The 23620-nt window shown below is 44.6% G+C and overlaps 1 protein-coding gene across 10 annotated transcripts in view; it reads left to right on the top strand.

Annotated features, from left to right (window-relative positions):
* The window catches only part of LOC126199221 (AT-rich interactive domain-containing protein 2), a 323635-nt gene that overhangs the window by 86233 nt on the left and 213782 nt on the right, over positions 1-23620 (top strand). For all 10 annotated transcript variants that reach the window (XM_049936005.1, XM_049936012.1, XM_049936003.1 and 7 more), the window contains exon 3: positions 1239-1336. In XM_049936005.1, coding sequence (XP_049791962.1) covers positions 1239-1336 — 98 coding nt within the window. The remainder of the gene's footprint in view (positions 1-1238; positions 1337-23620) is intronic.

Below are 23620 nucleotides of genomic sequence, written 5' to 3'. Positions count from 1 at the left end.
GATGTACCCACTTTTCTTCTACAGCAACGATTTGCTGTAAAAATGCATCTCCCTCGCGATGGTAAACGGGCCAAATGTTTACGAGAGATGTCCATCCTTCGCGTCTTATGCTGCGCTGACAATTCTGTCAGTAACCATTTTCCGAATATTTAACCTGTCGTCTAAGATGTAATACGCTGAATCGTGACTAATAGTAAATTATTAGCGATTTCTTCCGCTGTGATTCGTCTGTTTTCCATCACCATACCCTCAACGACTTCCAAATTGTCAGTTGTTGACGTCGATGGCCTGCACGAGCTTTCCTCGTCACAGAGAGAAGTACTTCCCTGTTTGAAGTGCCCTATCCATTCGTAGATCATACTTTGCGATAAACAGCTGTCATCATACTGCGCTTGCATTCGACGAATAATGCAGGTTTAACACCTTTCAAAAACAAAAAGCGAATCGCAGCCCTAATTTACTCCTTGGTGCAGATCGACAATGGAGTTGCCATGTTTCGCGGTCTGCTACAATACGACGACTAACGTGGGAATAAGAGTGACACGTTGTATAGAACTGTTGCAGAAGACAGTAATTTAGCCCTGGATGCTAGCAATGTTACGAAGCCCAACGGCGAGAAATTGCAGAAGTCCCTTACTTTTTGACTTCCCTTGTAAATCTTCGTTCCAACTATTCCTATAAACGAGCGTAGTTCTAAAGTAACATTCCTTCCCGCTCTGTAGTAGAGAAGTGAATGCAGAGTAACAAATTCAGACTTCAGCGACCACCTAACTTACTATCCTGCATGCTCTGGCGCAGTCATTCCAAAAGTTAGACAGATAGAAGATGAGTACGTCTGGTAAAATCTTAGACACATTTGTTATACCTTGTGGTGCAAAACTCGTCGATAAAGAGAAGAGTCGTACTAATTTGCATTGGTATACTTCAGCTGCATACTAACCCTTCTTCTTCTCCTTCTCCTTCGGCGATCGTTGACCAGGTGGCGCACAGCACTTGTCTCGCATTTGAGATTAAACTTTCTGCCCGACCATCGAGATCAGGTTTCCCTCAGTAGCATAAAGCATAAAGCAAATGCCTTGATAATTCGATTGAAAAGTCCAGGGCCGATTTCTTTCTGCGATTGTGCTCACACTCCGACAACCCGATTCAGCTGAGAACTGGTGTGGTACTCGGTGCTGACGCTCCATAAAATCGCATTTCTTTTATTTTCATCTGACACCATTTTCTTATGTTCACAGGTGAACAGCCGTTCAGAATGGGAGACTCTGCTGGAACAGTTTGCACTTCCGAAACAATGTGTGAACAGTGGCGTTGCTCTCAAGCAGATCTACCTGAGGTAAGGAAAGCAGCTCGGTTAGACTATAAATTAGTGACTGTAAATCTCTAAGACAAAAGAACGTAATTTATTGGCTCAAAACGTATCGAAATTTATCACTCGAGGCAGCAGAAGAGGGAGGATAATATTGAACAACTGTGGGTAGAGGATATCTTCGAAATTTCGCGTCACGGCTTGTGTGTTTAAAGAGAAAATACATTACTCTTTTAATGGAGGTTGCACTGGTGGTAGGGAGGGGATGATGAGTAAAGGTTTCTTGAAGGAAAAGTGTGCTCTGTCTCAGAAATAAAGGGACGTTTCTTCGGTGCACAGAGCAGTGTAAATTGTAGCGTTTTGTAAAACAGGATATGAGAGTGAGTTAACAAGTTTGGAACATATAGGCCGACAATGATTTCGCGCCACTCGTATTGTCTTAATGCGTTACTTGAGATTAATTCAGTGTCTCTGGTAAACTCAGAGCTCCGTACAGTAATCCCGATTTTGGTGGCAAATAATTCGGATCAAATATCTTGCTTAGCTCGTAGTACTCATATTTATATGAAATGTGTGAGGTATTAGGTATGATGTATTAGAATTTTATAATCAGTAGTAGCTAACAGCAACCGCCTTGCTGGATGAAGGTTATTAAGACGGTAAAAGCAACATAGATAACAGAATATCTGTTCTTTCAGACTGGAAAGATTTTTGGTGAGCAGGTGGTGCAGTTGTGGTTAGAAGCGGCGCTTCGGGGCTTTCGGATTAACACATCGTCGTGAAAATTCTCAGTAGCTCACAGTGGAAGGAACGGTTCACCAGTAGCACACGAGGATAAATCAAAAGAATCTCGTGTTGGTTTCCAGACCACCTTCATTTGTCAATTGCCAATAGGCCTAGTACAGGTGTTACTAATGAGTGTACTTTATTATCTGCCACGCGCAGCTTCTGTTATTCATCCTATGACTTAGTAGATTCGTGTAAGTCTCCATGGCTCAACTCACAAGAGATAAGAACTGAGAAAATAAACAGTGGTGATACTTACCTTCCGTTGAAGATAATTCTTTCTCGATAGAGCTATCAGCAGCGTAAAAAGCACAGACAACGTCGTGAGAGTTCAACATCTCCTGAAGTAGAGACTGATCGGCCTTGGACTGTAATCGTAAGAAATAAATGTTTCACGGGAAGCGAATAATTTTCTTGATATAAAATACTTCCCTTGTCCATTGTAAATATCACAGCTGCTAGGATAATATCACGTGTCATGTAAATGTAGCAAAGGTCTGAACGAAGAGTAAGAAAACAGAAGTTAAAGTAGATTGCCTCGAAAAAAGGTAATTCATTTTCTCCTAGATATTTAACATTATCATCTTTTACATAAATTGTATCAAGCCGCTACACAAGTTCATTGGGTTAATGGCGACTGAGGCTGTTAGCGAGAACAACATGCTAAAGGTAATAAGGCGACCATGATGTCCCTTAAAATTTTTTACGTGTCCTTGAATCCCAGCCATGCTAAGTTATCGATATGGGAGGGAAGCGTGAAGAGCTTCCAGGTGTGGGTGAATGGAACAGAAATAGCAGGTGAAGGGTCATTCATGTAGATTAGATTGAGCAGCGAAAAGACGAAGATATTGAAGCTTCTAACAGCGGCACCACTATGTGTGAAAAATTGAGGGCGGCACCGAAAAGACTGTTCGGGAAAAGACGCGATAAGTAGCCGTTGTTTCCAAAGGTCTTTGATTGTAGTGTGTTGACCTCGTGTCGTGATAACGTAATCGGCACCGATAAATCGTGTTGCATAACGACGGTTAACCGACAAGCACTAGCGCCAAGCGCCGTACTTCAGAAGCCAGTGCGACGTCATCTTCGGCGTTCCTGTGTAGACTGTGACACCGATGCCCCCTGCTGTTCTGCAAGTTCAGTGTTAACACCCAAAGCGTCAGTGTAGTATTCATATATCCGTCATTCGAATACCTTCCTGCGAGTTTCGGTTTACTGGTGGTCATCATCGATCAGATTTTACGGGCTGTGCACAGGCATCTGTGAGACTGTGAAAGGTCTCAAGCAGTATGCACGATGAAGGACGCTCAGCTGCCTGAGCAGCGGAAATTTATACGAGAAGCTTATCCGTGCCAGAATTATGGGCGTCTTTTATAGCACAATTACCCTTCGGGATTAATTTTCGTTCTGTGTACTGTAGATTTGTCTTTTGAGACGTGTTGTTTGCATAGTAGTTAAACCACCGTCCAGATCTGCATTACCAAAGGAACAATACCGATACACCGTAATGTTATTTATTAGTTTCGTAAGTGATCTGATGTGTGGAGTGAAACATTGAAAAAACGCAAAACTTGCTTATTTCGTTGAACAAGGAACGAGTGAGTTTTCTTTTAGCTTTAAGCCAGCCCATTACTGAGAAATTTACACTAATTAAATTTTACGCTACGTCTTGCTTAGAATTACACATTGACATTACAACGAAGTTATTTCATAAAAGTTAACATGTGTTGAAGATTAGATACCAACAGTATTTTTAGCAGACGACGAAGTCTGCCATTTACAGCTGACATGGAAACAGTGACATGAGGGTTTTAAGACTATGGAGAAACGTTAACCCCGCATGGAGTGCCTAATGAGAAATATCTAGAAAGAAGAAGATACGCTCCTCGTGATTGATTTGGACTTGGAAGATTAATTTGCAGAGCAGTTGTGGGAGGAATGTAAGAAATCTGCATAATATTTATAATAGAGGCGACGAATAATTATTATATGCACAAGGTTTTAAGTTGGTGTGAAAAAAAAAGGTCAAGGAAATTTTCAAAAGTGTACAATATGCCCATTAATGTCGGAAATGGCCGTATCGTTCAGCGCAGAATAGAAACTTGAGATAATATCATTCCTCCTCCCCCTCCTCCTCCTCGTCATCATTCAGTGTAACGAGTCACTGAGATGGGACTTGTGCAGATAAGATAGACACTACTTATTTGTGCCATTGAATAGATTCGATAATTGGCTATACCAGCGGGCTGTGTCGTTTAGAAGAGCTACGAGAAGAAACCATAAAACTGACGCCAAAATTGCCCTTTCGGCTAAACTTGGGTAAAACCGAATATCCCCGTCATGGTTCATTGTACTTCTTATTATTAGAGAACATCATTCACCTGTTTAGGTTTTGCCGCTCATAAACGAGGGTTTTAAGTAGCGTCACTGAAGAGTTAAATATTAATTTTAATTAATTATTAACTTCATAAGAATAGTGATGCGTCGTGTTCTCTGGTTTATAAAGGACGAAAACGAACAAACCAGATGGTAATTCAACGTCTAGGGAAGAAGTTGAACGTGTGTGTGTGTGTGGGGGGGGGGGGGGGCGCACAATAGGAAATACACTATACCTAAAGGCAACCCCACAGACCACGGGGGGTGCACAATAGGAAATACAGTATACCTAAAGGCAATCACAGACCTGACCTCTTTGGGGATGACCACATTGAAATTAGCATCAGTAACCACGAGGCAGTTGTAGCAACAATGATAACCAAAGAACAAAGGGCAATTACAACAAGTAGAAAGATTTATCTGTTCAGCAAAATAGAAAAGGGAGGAGTAGTGTCGTATAAGGGACTTGAAACTTTAGCTCTGGACAGGACCATGTAGAGGAACTAGGCCTCAGTTGCTAAAGAATTGTGAACCAAAGCATTGGGTAGATATGCACTCAATAGATCAGTTTTTGCTGCGGAGGCACCCTCTTCGGTATACAGTCGTTGTAAAGAAACTGTTAAAAGAAAGAGAGACTACTGCATGATAGGCGTAAAACAAAGCATAGGGCTATAGACAGGTACGTGCTGAATTAAACGCGTTTGGCTGTCGAGAGGGTAATGCGTGAAGCCTCCAGCTACTGTGATATCAGAATATTGTCGCAAGATCCCTCGCAAAACCCAAATAAATTATTGACGTATGTAAAGGGTGTTAGTGGCATGAAAGGTATTGTCCACTGACTCGTGAATAAGACAGGAGCTGAAATTTAGGGCAGCATAATAAAATCAGAAATGCGTAATTCCATTTTCAAATGTTCTTTTGGCAAGGAAAGTCCATGAGTGATACCACAGTTTAATTGTACTACCACTCCAAAGATGAGTGATGTAGATATTAGTGTCAGTTTCGTTGAGAAACAACTGCAATCATTAAAACTGTATAAACCTCCTTTGCACCACCATGTACTGAAGATTACTCGAACAAGAAGCTCTCCCCTGCGGGTCCGGGGGTTAGAATAGGCCCGCGGTAATCCTGTCTGTCGTAAGAGGCGACTAAAAGGAGTCTCAAACGTTTCGGCCCTTATGTGATGGTCCCCTCTCGGGTTTGACCTCCATATTTCAAAATTATTCCGAAGAGCGAGCCGATTGGGGAAGGGCGCCTTAGTTGGTGCATTATGTCCATTGTGCATTGAGACCTTTAGCCAGCTTATTCGTCGTTGCTTTGCAGTCCTGCCCGCTCTCCATCTCTTCAGCACGGATACATTCGTGGGTGCGATTTCCACCATGCACTGTGCAGTGTCGCTTTCTGCACTGGCGACGACCATGGCCTACTTGTCATCTGCGCCATTAACTCCCCACGTATGCCAAGGAGTAGGTTCCTATCTCCCTGGGGCATCGGGACTCCGGCAATGGCCATCCTGCCAGGTGGCCCTTGCTGTGGCTGGGTGGCGCCCGTGGGGAGGGCCCTTGGTCAGAGTGGGTGGCATCAGGGCGGATGACCCGCAATGAAGCGGAGCCTGTCATCTGTCTCAAAGCGAGGAAAGCATCAGTTCAATGTCAGGAAATATGATCCCCTCCCTGGCCACACCGTGGGAGGAACGCGAGACTAAATAACGGCATGAGCCATATTCGCCCCGATTCTTAGTTTGTACGCGTTCTGATGGGAAATCTTTCGCCGCCATGAAGCCTCAGCTCTTTGTTGAACATTTAGAAGACAAGTATGGGGAGTTGGACGGTTTGTCCAAGATGCGTTCTGGGTCTGTCCTAATTTAGACAGCATCATCTGCTCAGTCTAGGGCGCTCCTCACTTGCGACCACCTGGGTGATGTTCCTGTCTCCATAACGCCCCATAAGAGTCTCAACATGGTCCAGAGTCTTATCTTTCACAAAGACCTCCTTCTGCAGTCCGATGACGAGTTGCGCGCCAACCTATATCTTGAATGGCATGTGGGGCGAGGGAGTGTTTCCGTTCCATTGGCAAGACAGCGTCATCGTCCCAGTGTTGAAACCTGGGAAGAACCCTGCAGCGTTGGACAGCTACCGCCCCATTAGCCTCACCAACGTTCTCTGCAAATTACTCGAACGAACGGTGAGCTGGAGGTTGTGTTGGCTCCTGGAGTCTCGGGGCCTTCTGGTTCCATCCCAGGGTGCTTTTCGCCGAGGCCGCTCAACGACAGATAATTTGGTGTGCCTTGAGTCTGCCGTCCGCATGGCTTTTTCCAGGCGCCAACATCTGGTAGCTGTCTTTTCTGATTTACGGAGGGCCTAAAACGACCTGGCGCCACCACATCCTTGTCACGCTGCATGAGTGGGTCCTCTGTGGCTCACTCCCGATTTTTATCCCGAACTTTCTCTCCCTCCGTACCTTCCGTGTTCAAGTCGGAGGCTCCTTTAGCTCCTCCCATATCGAAGAAAATGGGGTCCTGCATGGCTCTGTATTGAACGTTCCACAGTTTTTAGTCGCTATAAATAGCCTAGCAGCAGCTGTAGGGTCGTCAGGGTCGCCCTCCTTATTTGCTGACGATATCTGCCTGTACTTCAGTTCCTCCACCATTGGCGTTGCTGAACGCCAACTGTAGGGAGCCATTCGGAATGCGCAGTCACGGGCTCTCGCCCATGGGTTTCACTTCTCTGCCGACAAGACCTGCGTTATGCACTTCTGTCGGCGACGGACAGTCCACCCTCACCGTGCACTCTTTCTTGATGGCCATCCAATAGGCCGGCGGCGGTGGCCGAGCGGTTGTAGTCGCTTCAGTCCGGAACCGCGCGACTGCTACGGTCGCAGGTTCGAATCCTGCCTCGGACACGGATGTGTGTGATGACCTTAGGCTAGTTAGGTTTAAGTAGTTCTAAGTTCTTGGGGACTGATGACCTCAGACGTTAAGTCCCAAAGTGCTCAGAGCCATTTTGAACCATCCACTAAGAGTAGTCGAAACTTATTGCTTTTTAGGACTGGTATTTGACGCCCAGCTAACTTGGCTCCCCGACATTCGTGAGCTTAAGAGAAAGTGCTGGCGGCGTCTTAACGCCCTCCGGTGCCTGAACAACACCACTTGTGGGGCAGATCCCTCTACGTTGCTGCGGCTCTACAAAGCCCTAGTTCAGTCACGACGTGACGATGGGAGTGTAGCGTATGGTTCATCAGCGCCCTCAGCATTGAAGTTGCTTGATCCTGTGCACCACTGCGCTTTTCGAACGAGTTCAGTGGCCAGTCTACTAGTGGAGGCTGGAGTCCCTGCATTGCACATCAGGCGCCGCCAACTGCTCGCCCACTATGCAGCGCACGCCCATAGCTCGCCTCAGCATCCGAAATACTGTCTTTTGTTCCCGAACACAGTGGTTCATCTCCCGGAACGGCGACCTCAGTCAGGGATAACGATCGCTGTACGTGTCCGTTCCCTGTTGTCTGAACTCGAGTCATTTCCTTTACAGCATTTCGTGCGGGTCCATACACATACGCATCCGTGGTGTATGCCTCGGCAGAAACTACGGCTGTACCTCTCGCAGTTCCATAAGGACTCCGTTCCTCCTGAGGCACTCCACAGTCACTTTTTATCGATCCTTGACGCGTCCCAGGGTTCTGAAGTCATCTATACCGACGGCTCGCTGGTTAATGGTTGCGTATGCTTTGCCTATGCTCACTCGGCGCATATCGAACAACGCTCCTTGCCGGATGGCAGCAGTGTATACACTGCCGAGCTGGTGGCCATCTCTCGTGACCTTGAGCATATTCGTTCCTGCCCCGGTGTGTCCTACCTGTTCTACAGTGATTCGCTGAATAGTTTACAGGCCATTGATCAGTGCTACCCACGCCATCCTCTGGTAGCAACTATCCAGGAGTCGGTTAATGCCCTCGAACGATCTGGTCGATCAGTAGTCTTTGTATGGACCCCAGGGCATGTCGGAATCCTGGGAAATGAACTCGTTGATAGGCTGGCCAAACAGGCCACTCGTAAGCCGCTAGTAGAGATTGGTGTACCCGAACCTGACCTCCGATCGGTGTTCCGCCGCTGAGTTCTCGGGATTTGGGATGCTGAATGGCGCAGCTTAGTTACGCCCAATAAACTCCGTGCCATCAAGGAGCACACAACTGAATGAAAGTCTTCTCTGCGGGCTTCTCTCAGGGACTCTGTGGTCCTCTACCGCCTTCGCATCGACCACACTTGGCTGACGCATGGCTATCTTCCCCGGCGTGAGGCCCCACCATGTTGTCGGTGCGGTTCCCGTTCGACAGTGGTCCACCTTTTGGCGGACTGTCCACATCTAGCCGCTCTAAGACGGAATTTTAATCTCCTTGACTCTCTTCCTTCGATTTTAGGAGAAGATGCCTCCACGGCTGACTTAGTTTTACATTTTCTACGTGACGCTGGTTTTTATTCTTCGGTTTAAGTTTAGTTCCTCTCCTTTGTCTCCCTGTGCTGTCTACCCTAGTACTTTAAGGTTAGGGATTTTAATGTGAGTTTAGAGTGGCTGGCTCATCCTCCTCTATCCTCGTGATCAGCCAGCCCAGGACATCTACTCTACTGTTTTAAGCTCTTCTGCCTTTTTCTTGTATGTCTGTGCTTTTCTTGTCTGCAGTTGTACCTAGTGTGTTCAGCTTTGATTTTTTTTTCTTAGTTCAATGGAACAAGGAAGCGATGACCACGTAGTCTGGTCCCCTTAAACATCAAACCAACCAACCAACAAAAAACTATGCCCATTGGTTAGAAAGCTTGGGTCATACCCGTCTGCAAGAAGGGTAGCAAAGTGATACACAAAATTAGCTTGCAATATCCTAGGCGTCTATTTTTCGTAGAATCTTAGAACATATTCTGAGCTCAGATGTAATGCCAACCAGCACAGATTCCGAAAACATCGATCGTGTAATACCCAAACTTGCGCTTTTCTCACAAGACATCGTGGAAGCAATGGATCAAGGCTGTCAGTCAGATGCAGTGTATACTTCTGAAAGGCGTTTGACTCACTACCGTATGTAGGCTTGTTATCGAAAGTACGATCATATGGAGCGTCAAGCGAAATTTGTAACTGGATTAATGGTTTCTCGGTGGGGAGGACACAGTATCTTATGTTGTATGTAGTCTCATCTACAGATGTAAAAGTAACTTCGGGTGTACCTGTGGGAAGTGTGTTGGGTCCCTTGCTGTTCATGTGGTATATGAATGATCTTACTCAAGAAACTCACATTTTTCGTAGATGATGCAGTTGTCTATAGTGAATTACTGTTTGAAACAAACTGCATAAATATTCAGTCAGATCTTGATTATATTTGAAAGTGGTACAGTGATGGGCAACTTGCTTTAAATGTTCGGAAATATCTAGCTGGACTTTCCTCAAAACGTAAAAAAATCGTAATATCCTAAGATTGTAATACCAGTGAGTCGCATTTGGAACAAGTCAACTAGTGCTGTTAGGTGGGTGTAACAATTTGTATGGGAATGAAGTGCAACGATCACTTAGGCTCAGTCGTGGGTGAAGCGGGTGCCAGACTGCAGTTTGCTTGTGCTCAAGTGTGTGGGATTCGTACCAAATAGGACTAACAGGTGCCATTGAACGGATACAAAGAAAGGCAGCACGAATGGTCACAAGTTTTTCATCTCATGCTATAGTGTGACGAGGATTCTGAAAGAACTGCGCTGGCGGACGCTTGAAGATAGACGCGACCTATCCCGGGAAAACCGAATTGAAAAGTGTTGAATCTAGGAATACGCTGCAACCTCCTAAGTTTCGCTCCCATAGTGACCACGAAGACAAGATTAATTACAGCACGCAGAGAGGCATTGAAGTAATCATTCTCCACGTGTTCCATACGCGAATGGAACAGGAAAAAGCTCTAATCAACGGTACAATTTTACAATTATGAGATAAAGTATGCGATTAGGGTTGCAAGAATTACCGAGGACTGCGCCCTCAGATACCATGGATTGAATATCATTTCAGATTGCCACACTACACGAGGCGTCTTATTACGGCAGCTCGTGGTCTTCAGTTTTTGTGAATGTTAAATTAGTTCATTCACTGGTTTTGCTATGCTGGAGAGGCTAAGTGGGAACAGTAGAGAACTCTGATACCATGTGGTAATATTTTGAGTTGGAACTACATTCCGCTTCCATGTATGCTAAAGATTCATTGTACTAAGTGAGAGAACCAGAGTTAATGAGTAAGAGGCAAAACGTTCATAGATTGCGTAGCGATTTTCTGTTACCTATCGACGTCAGACAATAGACTCGCGTTCTGGAGGGTTGTGGTCCAGATCTTTATCCGGCCATCCAGGGTTAGGTTTTCTGTGGTTTCCCAGAATTACTTAAGGCAAATGCCGCAATGTTGTTTCTTTTTATAATTTTATTATTTTGAAAAAGAACAGCTCAGTTCATTCTCTATACCTCCCTAGTCCTAGCTCTTGGTCCATATCTAATATCCTAGTAGTCGGTAGGACGTTAAAACCCTGATCTTCCTTCGTTCCTTTTTGATGTTCACAATAGCCGAAGATTCTGCTAAATGTAAACCTGATATCATCTTTACTTCATGGATATACTCATTTACAAGTTCAGGCTAGTTTCCTTACGGCTTAGACTTCTGTGTTGTGCTTAAGTGAATTGGCGAGTGGTGTTTAACTCAGGCTGTTAGCACCACGTTAGAGGATCGATGAGAGGTTTATACTTAGACTTACTACTGCTTTGTTGAAGTCCCTGAAATAAATACTCCGTCAGAAGTGGACGCAGTATTATGGCTTACTAGTATAAGCTCTCAGTTTGTTCGCTTTCTTCCTGTGGGACGATGACAGGAGCGCATCGTAGCCGGCCTGGACGCGTAGCTGGTGTACCAGGACCAGACTGCATTGGAAGTGCGGCGGACGCGTGCGAGACCGGGTGAAAGTGTGGCCGCGGCGGGGCTTTCTCCGTTGTCCGCTCGTACGTAGCCTGCGGTCTTCCCACTGCTGTTCGGCGTGTCGTGGTCTCTTCCTCAGTCGTCGTTTTCGTGTACTGTCACAGCGTAGGCACAATCGATTGGGGGACACTGGCAGCTGCAAGACTTCTGTCGCGTGTAGTAAACACAGTGTTGCACGGTGTCTGCAGAGACGGTGTTCTCTCTGAGCTACCAGATGAATTAGATGTGTGCTCCAGGCGCAACTGCTACTCTTTGCCAACTATTTCTGAACCGCTGTCAAAAACCCGGAGGAGAGTTGGCCCTCACCGCGCGTAGGTCTTTTGCAGGACGCCTGTTAAGAGGAAGCCGGTGCCGGCAGCACCTCCAGTGCAGATGCACTTTTGGGTAATGGGTGTAGTCGCTGTATATATGATTTAGTGTAGACAAGAACTGTCGAAGGGCTGATTGACTTCCTTCTTTTGACGCATACCCCAGAGTGGATAGAAAGGGGCCGGGGGGGGGGGGGGGGGAGTAGAGACAGGGAATGCTTATAAGAAAATGGCAAGTTCCAGAATGAAATTTTTACTCTGCAGTGGTGTGTGCTCTGATATGAAACTTCCTGGCCGATTAAAACCGTGTGCCGGACCGAGACTCGAACTCGGGAGAGCTTCTGTAAAGTTTGGAGGGTAGGAGGCGTGGTACTGGCGGAAGTAAAGCCGCGAGGACGGGCCGTGAGTCGTACTTGGGTAGCTCAGTTGATAGAGCACTTGCCCGCGAAAGGCAAAGGTCCCGAGTTCGAGTCTCGGTCCGGCACACAGTTTTAATCTGCCAGGAAGTTTCAAATTACAGGTTGCCTTCTCCATATGCAAACAGATTTGTATTAAAATGAGCGAACTTTTATTATACGATATAGTTACTCATAAGTGCCTATCTCTGGTGTACAAACTTTCATTGGAATTATTTTCAAACGGTATTGTGCGCTAGGCATGGTAGTGAAAGTATTGGGTTATTCACAAGCACCTGCGAGGTTTCAGAAAATGACTGCGAGGACTATGAGACGTACAGAAAAACACACGCGTCAGCGAATAGATTATCTCTACAAGTTGGGCACCGTTTGTGAATGAAGTGGCAAATGCCGATACGATAATCATACACGTCCCAACACGTCACCGTCGAAATCAGTGATTGCATTAATTTATCATCATTCATTGCAACTCTTCTAAATTCCGTATCAGTGGAGGCAGGAATACACGATATTGGTCATAATACTATGAGAAGAAATCAATTGGCGTTCAGTCATCTGTCTGCAGGAACACTGAAAGAAATGAGAATCATGATGGGAAGCACGTCCAGTACAAGACTGACGTAGTTCGGCTTTGATATGATGCTTAACGCCTGAAAGAGTGTTTGCGCACTTTCTAGTTGCAAATTGAAGTCTGCGCTGTATTACTGTAATTGTGGCATAAGCCATTATTGCGACATGCCCAGGTATATGAAACAAAAAGTTTTTGCTCAAAGAAAAATGCACCATAAACTATTGAACAGGACGTGGCACAAAAGACGTTAATTTATGGTGAATCACGGGTATGTCCCCAGTTACGTGTGGAATTCTGTGCCCCGAACACGCACGTTATAACGATCCTTTCCAGACACACGAGACGTGGCTTCTTCACTGAAAACCAATTTCTATGAGGAACCATCTTTCTCCAGTACAGATCATTGCAAAAATCAGAACGGAGCTCGTTGTCTCGCATGTAACAACTGCAGCCATTATGGATTCACACGCGGATGTTTGCGTAGAATGCGCCAGACAGTCGGCTGCGCTATCTGTAGTTCTCTGCTCTCACGTGTGGTAGATTTCGTCGGGATCCTGACGGATGATTCCCGCACTTGGTCCACATCTCTGCTGACGGCCCCTGGCGGCATTTTCGTCGCATCACCTAAGCGGCCATTCTCGTGGAATTGGGTCTGCCAACCATTGGTTGTTACGTTACAGATCCAAACTGTATCCATAGATATGTGTCACTTTTGTGTGTGTCTTGCACGCTGTATGTTGTGTAGTTTTCGCGCAGTAGCCGTCTGAAACCTCAGTGATACAAGTTAATAGCCTTGTGTATTTCATCGTTCATTTGTGCGTCAGCGCACGCTTTTTTTCTGGGCATTCGACATCTTACCCTCGTGAAATCGCGTTGCCAACTGACAGTTTTTGTGATGTCGCTTCACTATATTGATGGTTTGACAAACTACAGTACATATTGAACGTGTGCAGGCCCCATAATACTTTACGTTTCACAGACTCGCTGCATGTTGACTACCTGCAATGCATGCAACTGCAAGAGAGTTGTCTTATTTGTCTTTTCGTTGTTGTTCAAATAAGGCTCACTTTGTGACCGACAACTGTCTCATAATACGTGTAAAATTTCCATTTTATGTGTTATCCTGGATTTTTTTCGCTAATCCGTGAGAGACTGGTTTAATTCGACCCCTTATTAATATTTCATTCTACCTTTCATACTACACAGCCGAAGCGTTGATGCTTTCATTGTTGTCGCAGAACCTTAGCTCTGTAGCAGTGAAACAGTGAGTGGGCTGTCTTATTAGCGTCGTATATAACGAATTAATTTTGTTCACTTATTGTTGTATTGCATCAGCAAGTAACAAACATTCTGATGTTTGGAAAACTCTCTTGAATGATGCGTCTTCATTTGCGCAACACATTGGCGTAATCGGAGCGACGTGATACAGTGATTAAGACTCTGAATTAGTATTCGGGTGGAGCGTGGTTGAAATCTTCTCGTTTGGTTAGTCTTTAACTAGGCCATATCCATTTTCCTGCGCCGTTAGTAATGACTTGCCTGTCTCCAGGCTTTTCTGCTGTAGGTCTACAATAACCTCGCTGTTCAAAATAGGAGACAAAATCCCCCATTACTGAAATTAATATTACCACATATTTTCTGGTTATTGCAGAATATGCTGGAAAATGAACTGTAGGTCCATTCTCTGTGGCTCAGGACGTAAAGCAACCAGTTTTTACACGAATGAAACAACTTGGACGCAGGTTGAGCAGCTATAATTACGAGCCCTTGGCGTGATGCTTCTTCATCAGTAACATCCACCAATGTTTCACTTTTGGGGTAGCACTGGTTCAATGAAATAATCAGTGAATACACTGCGAGCAAGTAGTAACGACTGTCTCTGGTAGTTTTTCCTCGTTGAAGTCCTGCCCCCCCCCCCCCTCCCCTCTGTCTTGAAATTAAGCCGTATAACATGTTAATGGTATCCGCTACCCATGCTGTGACTGATCGTCTTCTATCCTAGCACTGGCTGTCTGTATTACAGTTTTGTTAATTCACGTTGCTGAATCATTACAAGCCGTCGTATGGTGCAAGGCAGGGGATTTCTTGTAGCACTTCTAATCATTTCCTTTCGTGCTCCACTCGCAAATGGAGCGAGGGAAAAACTGTCTATATACCTCCGTACGAGCCCTACTTTATCTATCTTGACTTAGCGGGCCTTACGCGAAATGTACGTTGGCAGTAGTAGAATTGTTTCGCTGTCAGCTGCGATTGCCGGTTCACCCAGAAACGACATTCCCGAACTTTCATGATACCTTGAGTCATCGCTTAATCTTTTTGACTATTATGTTAGAAGGTGCTGCAGCAACTCTTGTGGAATGAAATGATCGTATGGCATTTATTGGCCGGGATATTCCCTTCGGGGTTCGGCCGCCATATTGCAAGTCTTTTTGGTTGACGCCACTTCGGCGACTTGCGTGTCAATGATGATGAAAATGATGATGTAGGACACACAACACCCAGTCCCCTGCCGGGAATCGAATCCGGGCCCCCTTGCGTGGCAGGCGGTAGCGCTACCGCTGCGCCACGGAGGCGGACAGCAACTCCTGTAAAACTGCTCGTACAAGTCGTCACTGGATTTGCTCCTACATTTCTGTGTGGAGATTTACTGCTCAGTTTATTATACAATGTACCTGTTGGTAGTGGGTAGTAATATAATAACCATTTACTGACACAAATTTAGCTTCACGGAGCTGAGAGTGATACTGAGAGAGACACAACGTGCCGGTAGGTTGTACATAACCACCGAAAGTTTTTTCCTTTCGTGAGATTTGACGCACTGTTTGCGTGAAGATTATGTGATATCGTCTGCTGACATCTTAGCTTTCAGGCTTTGGACGGTATGCATTGCTGTTTTCTCGAAGCCACGCGATGTAGTAGCACAGATGACTTAATGAGCTACGGAATCATGAACTGTATGAAAGCGAACTTCCTGGGTGGTTGTGAAACTCTGTCCATACTCCCTTCTGTGCTTTGATAGTATTTTATATGAACATAGCAGATGTTTATAACGTGGCACTTGAAGCCCTATGGCAATTCAATTTTCATCGGTGTAAAAGTAGCCATGTGTCCCTGAAGTCGTATGAAACACATACGCTGTAAAAGATAATGTTCTGCCTGATCAGTGAATATATAAGGGACATTCAAATGAAACGAGGTCACTAGTGTAAAGTAACGGTAATGATTTTATTAATTCAAAAATGTAGCAAAACACAGTACACACATGCAAAACTGTTGGCACATTTATTCCATTGCGACACTAGCCGGTCGAGTCCATCCTTGAAGAAGCTAATAGTCTGCTGTCGGATCGAGGCCTGGATCCAGCCACACACTTCGTCGTCTGTTGCGAATCGATGTTGGCGAATAGCTTGTTTGAGAGGTCCAAACACATGAAAGCATTCACTTCCGCAACCATTTCCGATGTGATGACGCGATGATCCTGTCCAGGACGAGCTTGCCTCCCAGTGACCCGCGTCCCTCAAGGAGTCGTTTGCGCCATTCCACAACACTGAACGAGTCAGACTGTACTCACCGTACAAAGCCTTCATCCGTCGATACATTTCACGGCCTCCCAACTCCCTCCGCCGCCAAAAATCGAAACATTCCTCATCGTTCCTGCTTAGTCGCCTGCATGTTCAGTAGTGGACAGTAACTTGTGTGACCACCTCTTCGGCGTGAAACCACACTGGTGCCACGCAGCAGCAAACGGTGCGCACGCGTCAGTCTCTACCAATAGATGGCGCCGTCGTACCCGCAGTTACGTCGTTCCACCTTACGTGTAAGGCAAAGGTAGACGCTGTGACCAGGTTTCATTTGAATGAACCTCATACGTTGACACTATCCTACAATGATGTTGATCCACATTAGGAACTAAAAATTGCTACAGTTTATCATGGAATTATTCCTCCAAATGTTTGGTACACGACCCGTGATATACCGGATGTCCCGCAAGGAGTGGTCAATGTTCAGGAGTATGACAGGAACGATCATTCGAAGCAAAAAAGTCTCGTAAATTTGGACTCAAAAATGCATACCTTAAGAGCTATGAGCAGCAGTTCATATTCGGCACTGTGAAACACAACTCTTCTACTGAACAAGTGCTCATAGCTCTTTAAGGTAAGCATTTTAGAGTCGATGTTTACTGGACTTTTTGCTTCCAATGATCGTTCCCGTCATATCCCCGAATATTGACCATACCTCCTGGGACACCCTGTACAGCACTAGATAAATTGGTCGTGGTGCGTTTCTAATGTGTTCGAGACTGTCGATACGTGTGATTCTGGATGCAAAGACAACAGAAATTAATCACGAATTTCCACAAACCACTGTATCACAATTCCTGTTGTTTTGTTGGAGGATGCCATGTGTATCCAGTGATCTGCCTGGTCAGTAACATGTACCGTGAAACAGTGGATGCGTTCAGCAACATAATAGACATGGTCCAAAGCTTTTATGATGCCTTCTGGAGGCAGGAAACAGTAATGATCGACATCTGAAAAGCATCACACGAGATCTGTTCCGAAATTTATTCTGCGTCAAAGTGTCTTGCCACGTGCCGTTGCCATTACTGCATTAGTTACAAAATCCTAAGTAACTTCGTTATTTTACACTAATTTATTGCTATTTAGGTGGTGGACAGTACAGTGCTCATAGTGATGATTGAAATATCTGATTTACGTGTGCAATCTTTGAACATGAAATATTACTTGAAAGGTGCAAAATGATTTAAAGAAACATCTCAGCTTGTGAAGCAAACATACGGAGTTGATATTCTAGATCGAAAGTATGTTTTGAATGGTTCTTCTGATTCAGTGGTGGTCTCAATCTACTAAAGGTAAGTCTCGTCCAGAAAGTCCTTCGGCGTCAACTAGTGGCGCTCAGTACAGAAAGTCAAGGCCCTAGTGTGCGCTAACGGGCGACGACCTGTGAAAGAACTGACAGAAAAGTTTGATATTGTTATTTGTTGTTAATATGGTACTTCAGCCTAAAAATTGAATGTGCATAGAGTTGCAGCAAAGTTTTTTGGTCGTTTGATGGCCAAAGATCAGAAGGAACATCGAATTAAAGTTTGTAAGGAACTACATTTCGAATTGTAGCTTCCATATTAAACAGTCAATCATAAATGCTAGGCAAATATTTTGAAGAAATGAACGAGAGAATTCACAGGAAGAGACCACAGTTGCTGCCGTACAACTTAACGGTTCCTTCAACGTGATAACGGGCCAACGGCTCCTTCAACTTGACAACGAGCCTGTTCACTCTTATCAGATTCCGTCTTTTGTGTAAAAACTTGAATTTAAGCCATTTCTCGGCCATCTACAACAATCCCAGCATTTGACATTTCTTGTTTTCAAACTTAAAATCGGAACAGACTGGGCGCCCTTAATACACTATTAAGAAGAAGCAGGATATTTCGTCACGCTCACTAAATGACATACCAAAAACTTTCCAGGATTGCATGACTAAGTGGAAAAACAACTGAGTGTAGTGTTTGAATAGAAGAGGAGCTGCCTTGAAGGTGACAAGGGTTAAAAATCTGTACAATGAATAAAACATTTTAAAAGTTTACGTTGTAAAATCGTAGAGATGTATGACACGCGAATAACACGAAAGGAATATATGCTGTGCTACGGTAGGTGCTATTTGTACTGGCAGCTCCCTTGCGGCGTGTGGTGCGGACCTGCAGTGAATCCCTGCAACTGCCGTTGAAGGAAGCCCTGCGCTTGCGACGACGACCCTATTTGGAGTCTCCCCACAAAGATTTTTGTTGTTGTTTGAGGTAAGACCGTGATCAATAGTATGTATATTGGTGGGAGACTAAAAATTTACCTAAACTGTGTATCATTGGTAAGATATTAAAATCAAAGAATTCTCTATTTCCTCGAGATCTGTAGCTGTTCTAACTTGTCAGAGATCGCCTGCATTTTGAACACGGTTTTGGCCCTTTGAATTTCCAATATGATATAGTTCACTACAGAACAGATTGTTGCTGGCTTCCATTGTGGTTTACCTGGACAGCGCATCCCCTTTTATGCTGTACGCCTCTTCCAGACCTCAACAGCAATGTTGTGCCCGCCTTGCAGTTTTCATCTTTAGTGGCTACAATACGGTAATAAAATCGAGTTATATATGTATATATGTTAAATACCGTTTTTGCGACCTATATAACTTGTATAACTACGACATCGGAAAAAAATTGACCGGAAAACAAAGAAGACAACAAGTAATAAAGTCAGCGTACTTTGCTTCGGTAGATGACATATCTCTCTCCGACGTTTCTTGAAATAGCTTTGGCACTACTGTACTAGATACGCTAGGTAGTTGTTGGATGGATTTAATTGTTGGGCGATAAACAGCGTGGTTATCAAGATCGTAGCACTGGTGTATGGGTAGTTTACTCTTGTTAAAACGAAAAGCGAATGCCATATAACGACAGCCACAGCCATAAAAAATTTCACATACAACCTCCAGTGTGTCCGTTCATACCGTTGGCATACATTAATAGTATTAAGAAAACAAAAGATGGTATTGAGATGGCTGGTTGAGCGCGGAAGCAATAGGATGAGCCAGACACCAAAAAACACGTTAAAACTGTCGTCCTGGCGCAATACAGTGTCAACTGCTTCCGTACTATTAGTGAGTCAGCGCATAAAATTTGAGGGTAAATCCCTCTGTAGACCAAAACATTCCCTCCTCTCAGCATACAAAACACATGACTTTAAAACGTGACGCCTGAGTATGACAGTGCAGTCGCTGTATTCTGGTGGATCCTCATGCCGCAAGAGATAAGTATGTGTCATCGGGCAGTGCGCCATAATCGAGTATTTGGATTGATCGAACGCAGGTTCTTCGTGGCCACCGCCAGCCACTGTCTTTCCCAATCATCCAAAACGTTACGCAAGACACGATAGCCTGTTGGGATACGTTTATGTGAACTGTGGTTTTTCTTGGAAGACTTACTTTCGCTGCTCTGTCAGCTTTCTCGTTACCCTCGATTCCTATGTGCCTAGGGACCCAACGGAAGGTCACCACTTTCTTCTACATGTACAAGAGGTGTATAGTATCCTGGACCATTTGAACTAATCTTCTGGGAACATTACTGAATAGTCTGCAGAGCACTCAGTGTGTCCACGCAGATAAGATACTTCCCGCCACCTAATACGCGCCAGTCTCTCATTGACGGCCCAAAGCTTTGCTTAGTACTCACAGAAGTGATGCTGTAGCGGCATTTTAATGATAGAGTGAGGGAAGATAACATTCGACATTGCCCCCTTGCTTTTATCCGTCGGTAAAAATCACCATGTGCTCGCGATACTCCGATAAAATTCTGTTGAAATCCCTTTTTAAAACTATAGCGGAGTCTTAATCTTGCTACACTTCATGTCCAAGTTAGTGTGGACCTGTCAATCACTAGGGAGGATACTTGCTTCATCCCTGTTTAAGAATTGAAGTTGCTCGAAGTAGACTTTTTCGTGGACAGAAGAAGCGTTACTTGCACGGTGAGCATTAAACTTTCGTTGGAGGGACTGTTCAGCCCAGAGCCGACAAGACATTCGGAGGTAGACGTCTCTTCTATAAATGCCGCACCATGGGGAATTTTCGTCGGACGGTAAGACACGGCCACGCACTCTCTGCGCAGAGGCTTGGAATGGGACTGGTCGGTTAGGCTCCAATGGCCAATCTAATGACTGCATGGTGGACGGCATCTAGTACATTTAAAGCTGAGCCATACACTGTACTGCCATATTCAAGTCGTGTGCCGAAGAATGGTTCTATAGAATATGAGCAGACTGGACCGATCTGCTCCCCAATTCTTGCTGCTAAGACATTTTAAGATGTTTAGTACCTCCAGGCACCTACATTTTAGATCATGGAGGTTTGTTAGACATCTTGACCTCTGATCAAAGATGAGGCCCAAGAACCACGATGAGGTCTTGAAAACAAAGATGGTGCCCCTCATCCATAGTTCTGGGAAGGTACATGGATTGACGCGAACGATTAAAATACACACAAACGTTTTTTTTCCGTAGAGATTTTAAAATTGGTTGTCTTGGTCCAATCTCCAGCCTCTTAAGGGTTAAAACTAATTGACGTGTCGTTTTCTTGAGACTAGGGAAAGAGCAAAATACTGCGAAGTCATCCACAAAGAAGGAATATTTGACTGGGCTCCATATTGCGATAATATTGATTGTTATGGTAAAGAGGGTGACGCTCTGACCGCTCCCCTGAGGAATACAATTCCTTTGAGGGAATTGGTCGGAGCATGTTGCAGCACCGACTCGGTACCGGACATAGTGTTCAGCGAGGAAGGACCGCAGTAATGTCGAGAGACGCCCGGGAAATCCCCATTCATGCAGTTGATGGATGATTATGTCTCCAGGTGGTATCATATGCTCATTCCAGTCGAAGAAATCAGAAAATCGTTATTTTGGTAGGAATGACTTCTGTATCCCTCCCTCTAATTCAGTTGCTCCCAACCTTTCTGAGATCTTTACCCTCGAATGGAATCAGATGTTAGCTAGTACCCTCCCTCCCCCTCCCCCATCCCCTCCCGTTCCCAACATTGACAACAGTGGCACCTAATTATACCTTACAATGGGAAAAAAATTTTCTTTGGGTACTTTCATTGTTAAAACGTCGGAACAGAAATGATATTTAGTTTTTGTGGCTCTTTTTATTATACTACGAACTAATGATTCAGTGAGACAATTGGTACTGCTTATTTGTAACAACATTATTTTTTTATGGAATGACGGAGCAATTTTCAATGCATCGCTAGTGCTACCTACAACTCCTTCTCAGAAAAGAAGGTCGACACTTGTTACAAAATATGCTTCCTGTGCACCACTCCTCTTCCTAGCGATACTACTCATCCACACCCTGCATCCCGTTTAACAGAGTAATAATTTCGTGTGGCTCAAAAGCCTGCTTCCTTTGCACCATTCATCTTCCTAGCGACACTTATTCATCCATACCCTGTACCCTTTTAATATAATAATAATTTTGCATTGCTCAACGACTTACGTGTCCCTAACCTACCCCAGTTATCCATCTGGTTAAAGGGCACCTACATTTTAACGTTGAATACGAAGCAGTTGTCATTTCCGGCGATTCATTGCATCGTTAAAGGCTACGTTAAAATGCAGACTGAAAAATTCGTGGTCTGATCGGTATTCGATCCCGCTACCTCTCAGTTTCCAGGCGTGCGATTTACTACTTGATCACTAGACCCTAGACCCAACAATCAACTGACTTAAAATATGTGCAGTTACCCTTAGGCGTACTGTTTGAACCTCACTTGATTGCTGGACTCCATACTTCAGGACTAGGATACATTGGAAGATTTCAGGCTGTCAATCCTTGGGTCTGAGCACTGCTAATAATAATAATAATAATAATAAGTTTAGGCTCTACAGCAGTGGTAGCCATTACGTAGTTGCTGTTTTGTTTTGCTGTCAGTTCGTGTATTGTTGCGAAGTGAAGAATGAAGCAGTTTATGGTCTATTACTGGAACTACCCTCAACTCGGAGAAGACATTTTTGTGAAAAATTAAAGCATATGTGATATATAGATATATCACAGATTCATCGTACATACTACAAGTATGTGTGTAGTGGGTGGACTTTGTGAGGAAGGTGGTGGTGGTGATGATAGTTTCATTTCACTAGCTGTAACTTCCACCACTTTCTGTCACGTGTTGTTGCTAGTATTTAAAAATGTAATTATTGGTAACGCACGTAATGAGTATTACAGTTTTTCGAAATAATGACAATAGTAATGGTCTTTCAAAAATAATGTAGTTTCATGACCGAAATACAAATGAGGATTACGTTTTACCCTACATGAGGTAATTACACCAGGTAGGGAAACACTGCCCTGACTGGAGGAGTTTGTCTAGTGTGGACCCCTTTATTTGTGAAACTCGAATGGGAAACGACTGAGCAGTGTCCTGGTTTCGAGGGTCCACAATAGGCGTCAATTTGTCATCCGCTCAATGGTCTTTCCTATATAGCTGGTGAGCGCAACACTCCTGTACCTGTCTGTAAGTAACCTGTCCTTTGCTGACTCGAGAATTCGTATCAGAATCGTATCCCGCCATGGATCTGGATAGTAACCTTCAGCCTATATTTAATAGGGATAGGAGAATTTCTTTCGCCGCCAAGCTGAGATGCCGTAGCGTCCCCCTATTGAATCCTATCGGGTCCTGGAGCAGTATCACGGGCAGCAGTTAGCACAGACTGTAGTTTCCGCAGTAATACGGTTCCGAGTTGTTGTTGTTGTTGTTGTTGTTGTTGTTGTTGTGGTCTTTAGTCCTGAGACTGGTTTGATGCAGCTCTCCATGCTACTCTATCCTGTGCAAGCTTCTTCGTCTCCCAGTACCTACTGCAACCTACATCCTTCTGAATCTGCTTAGTGTATTCATCTCTTGGTCTCCCTCTACGATTTTTACCCTCCATGCTGACCTCCAATGCTAAATTTGTGATCCCTTGATGCCTCAAAACATGTCCTACCAACCGATCCCTTCTTCTAGTCAAGTTGTGCCACAAACTTCTCTTCTCCCCAATCCTATTCAATACCTCCTCATTAGTTACGTGATCTACCCACCTTATCTTCAGCATTCTCCTGTAGCACCACATTTCGAAAGCTTCTATTCTCTTCTTGTCCAAACTATTTATCTTCCATGTTTCACTTCCATACATGGCTACACTCCATACAAACACGTCCAGAAACAACTTCCTGACACTTAAATCTATACTCGATGTTAACAAATTTCTCTTCTTCAGAAACGCTTTCCTTGCCATTGCCAGTCTACATTTCATATCCTCTCTACTTCGACC

This window comes from Schistocerca nitens, chromosome 8 (assembly GCF_023898315.1).
Source record: "Schistocerca nitens isolate TAMUIC-IGC-003100 chromosome 8, iqSchNite1.1, whole genome shotgun sequence".
Lineage (NCBI taxonomy): Eukaryota > Metazoa > Arthropoda > Insecta > Orthoptera > Acrididae > Schistocerca > Schistocerca nitens.
The sequence above is the reverse complement of the archived record's forward strand: the minus strand, read 5'-3'. Positions and strand labels throughout refer to the sequence as shown.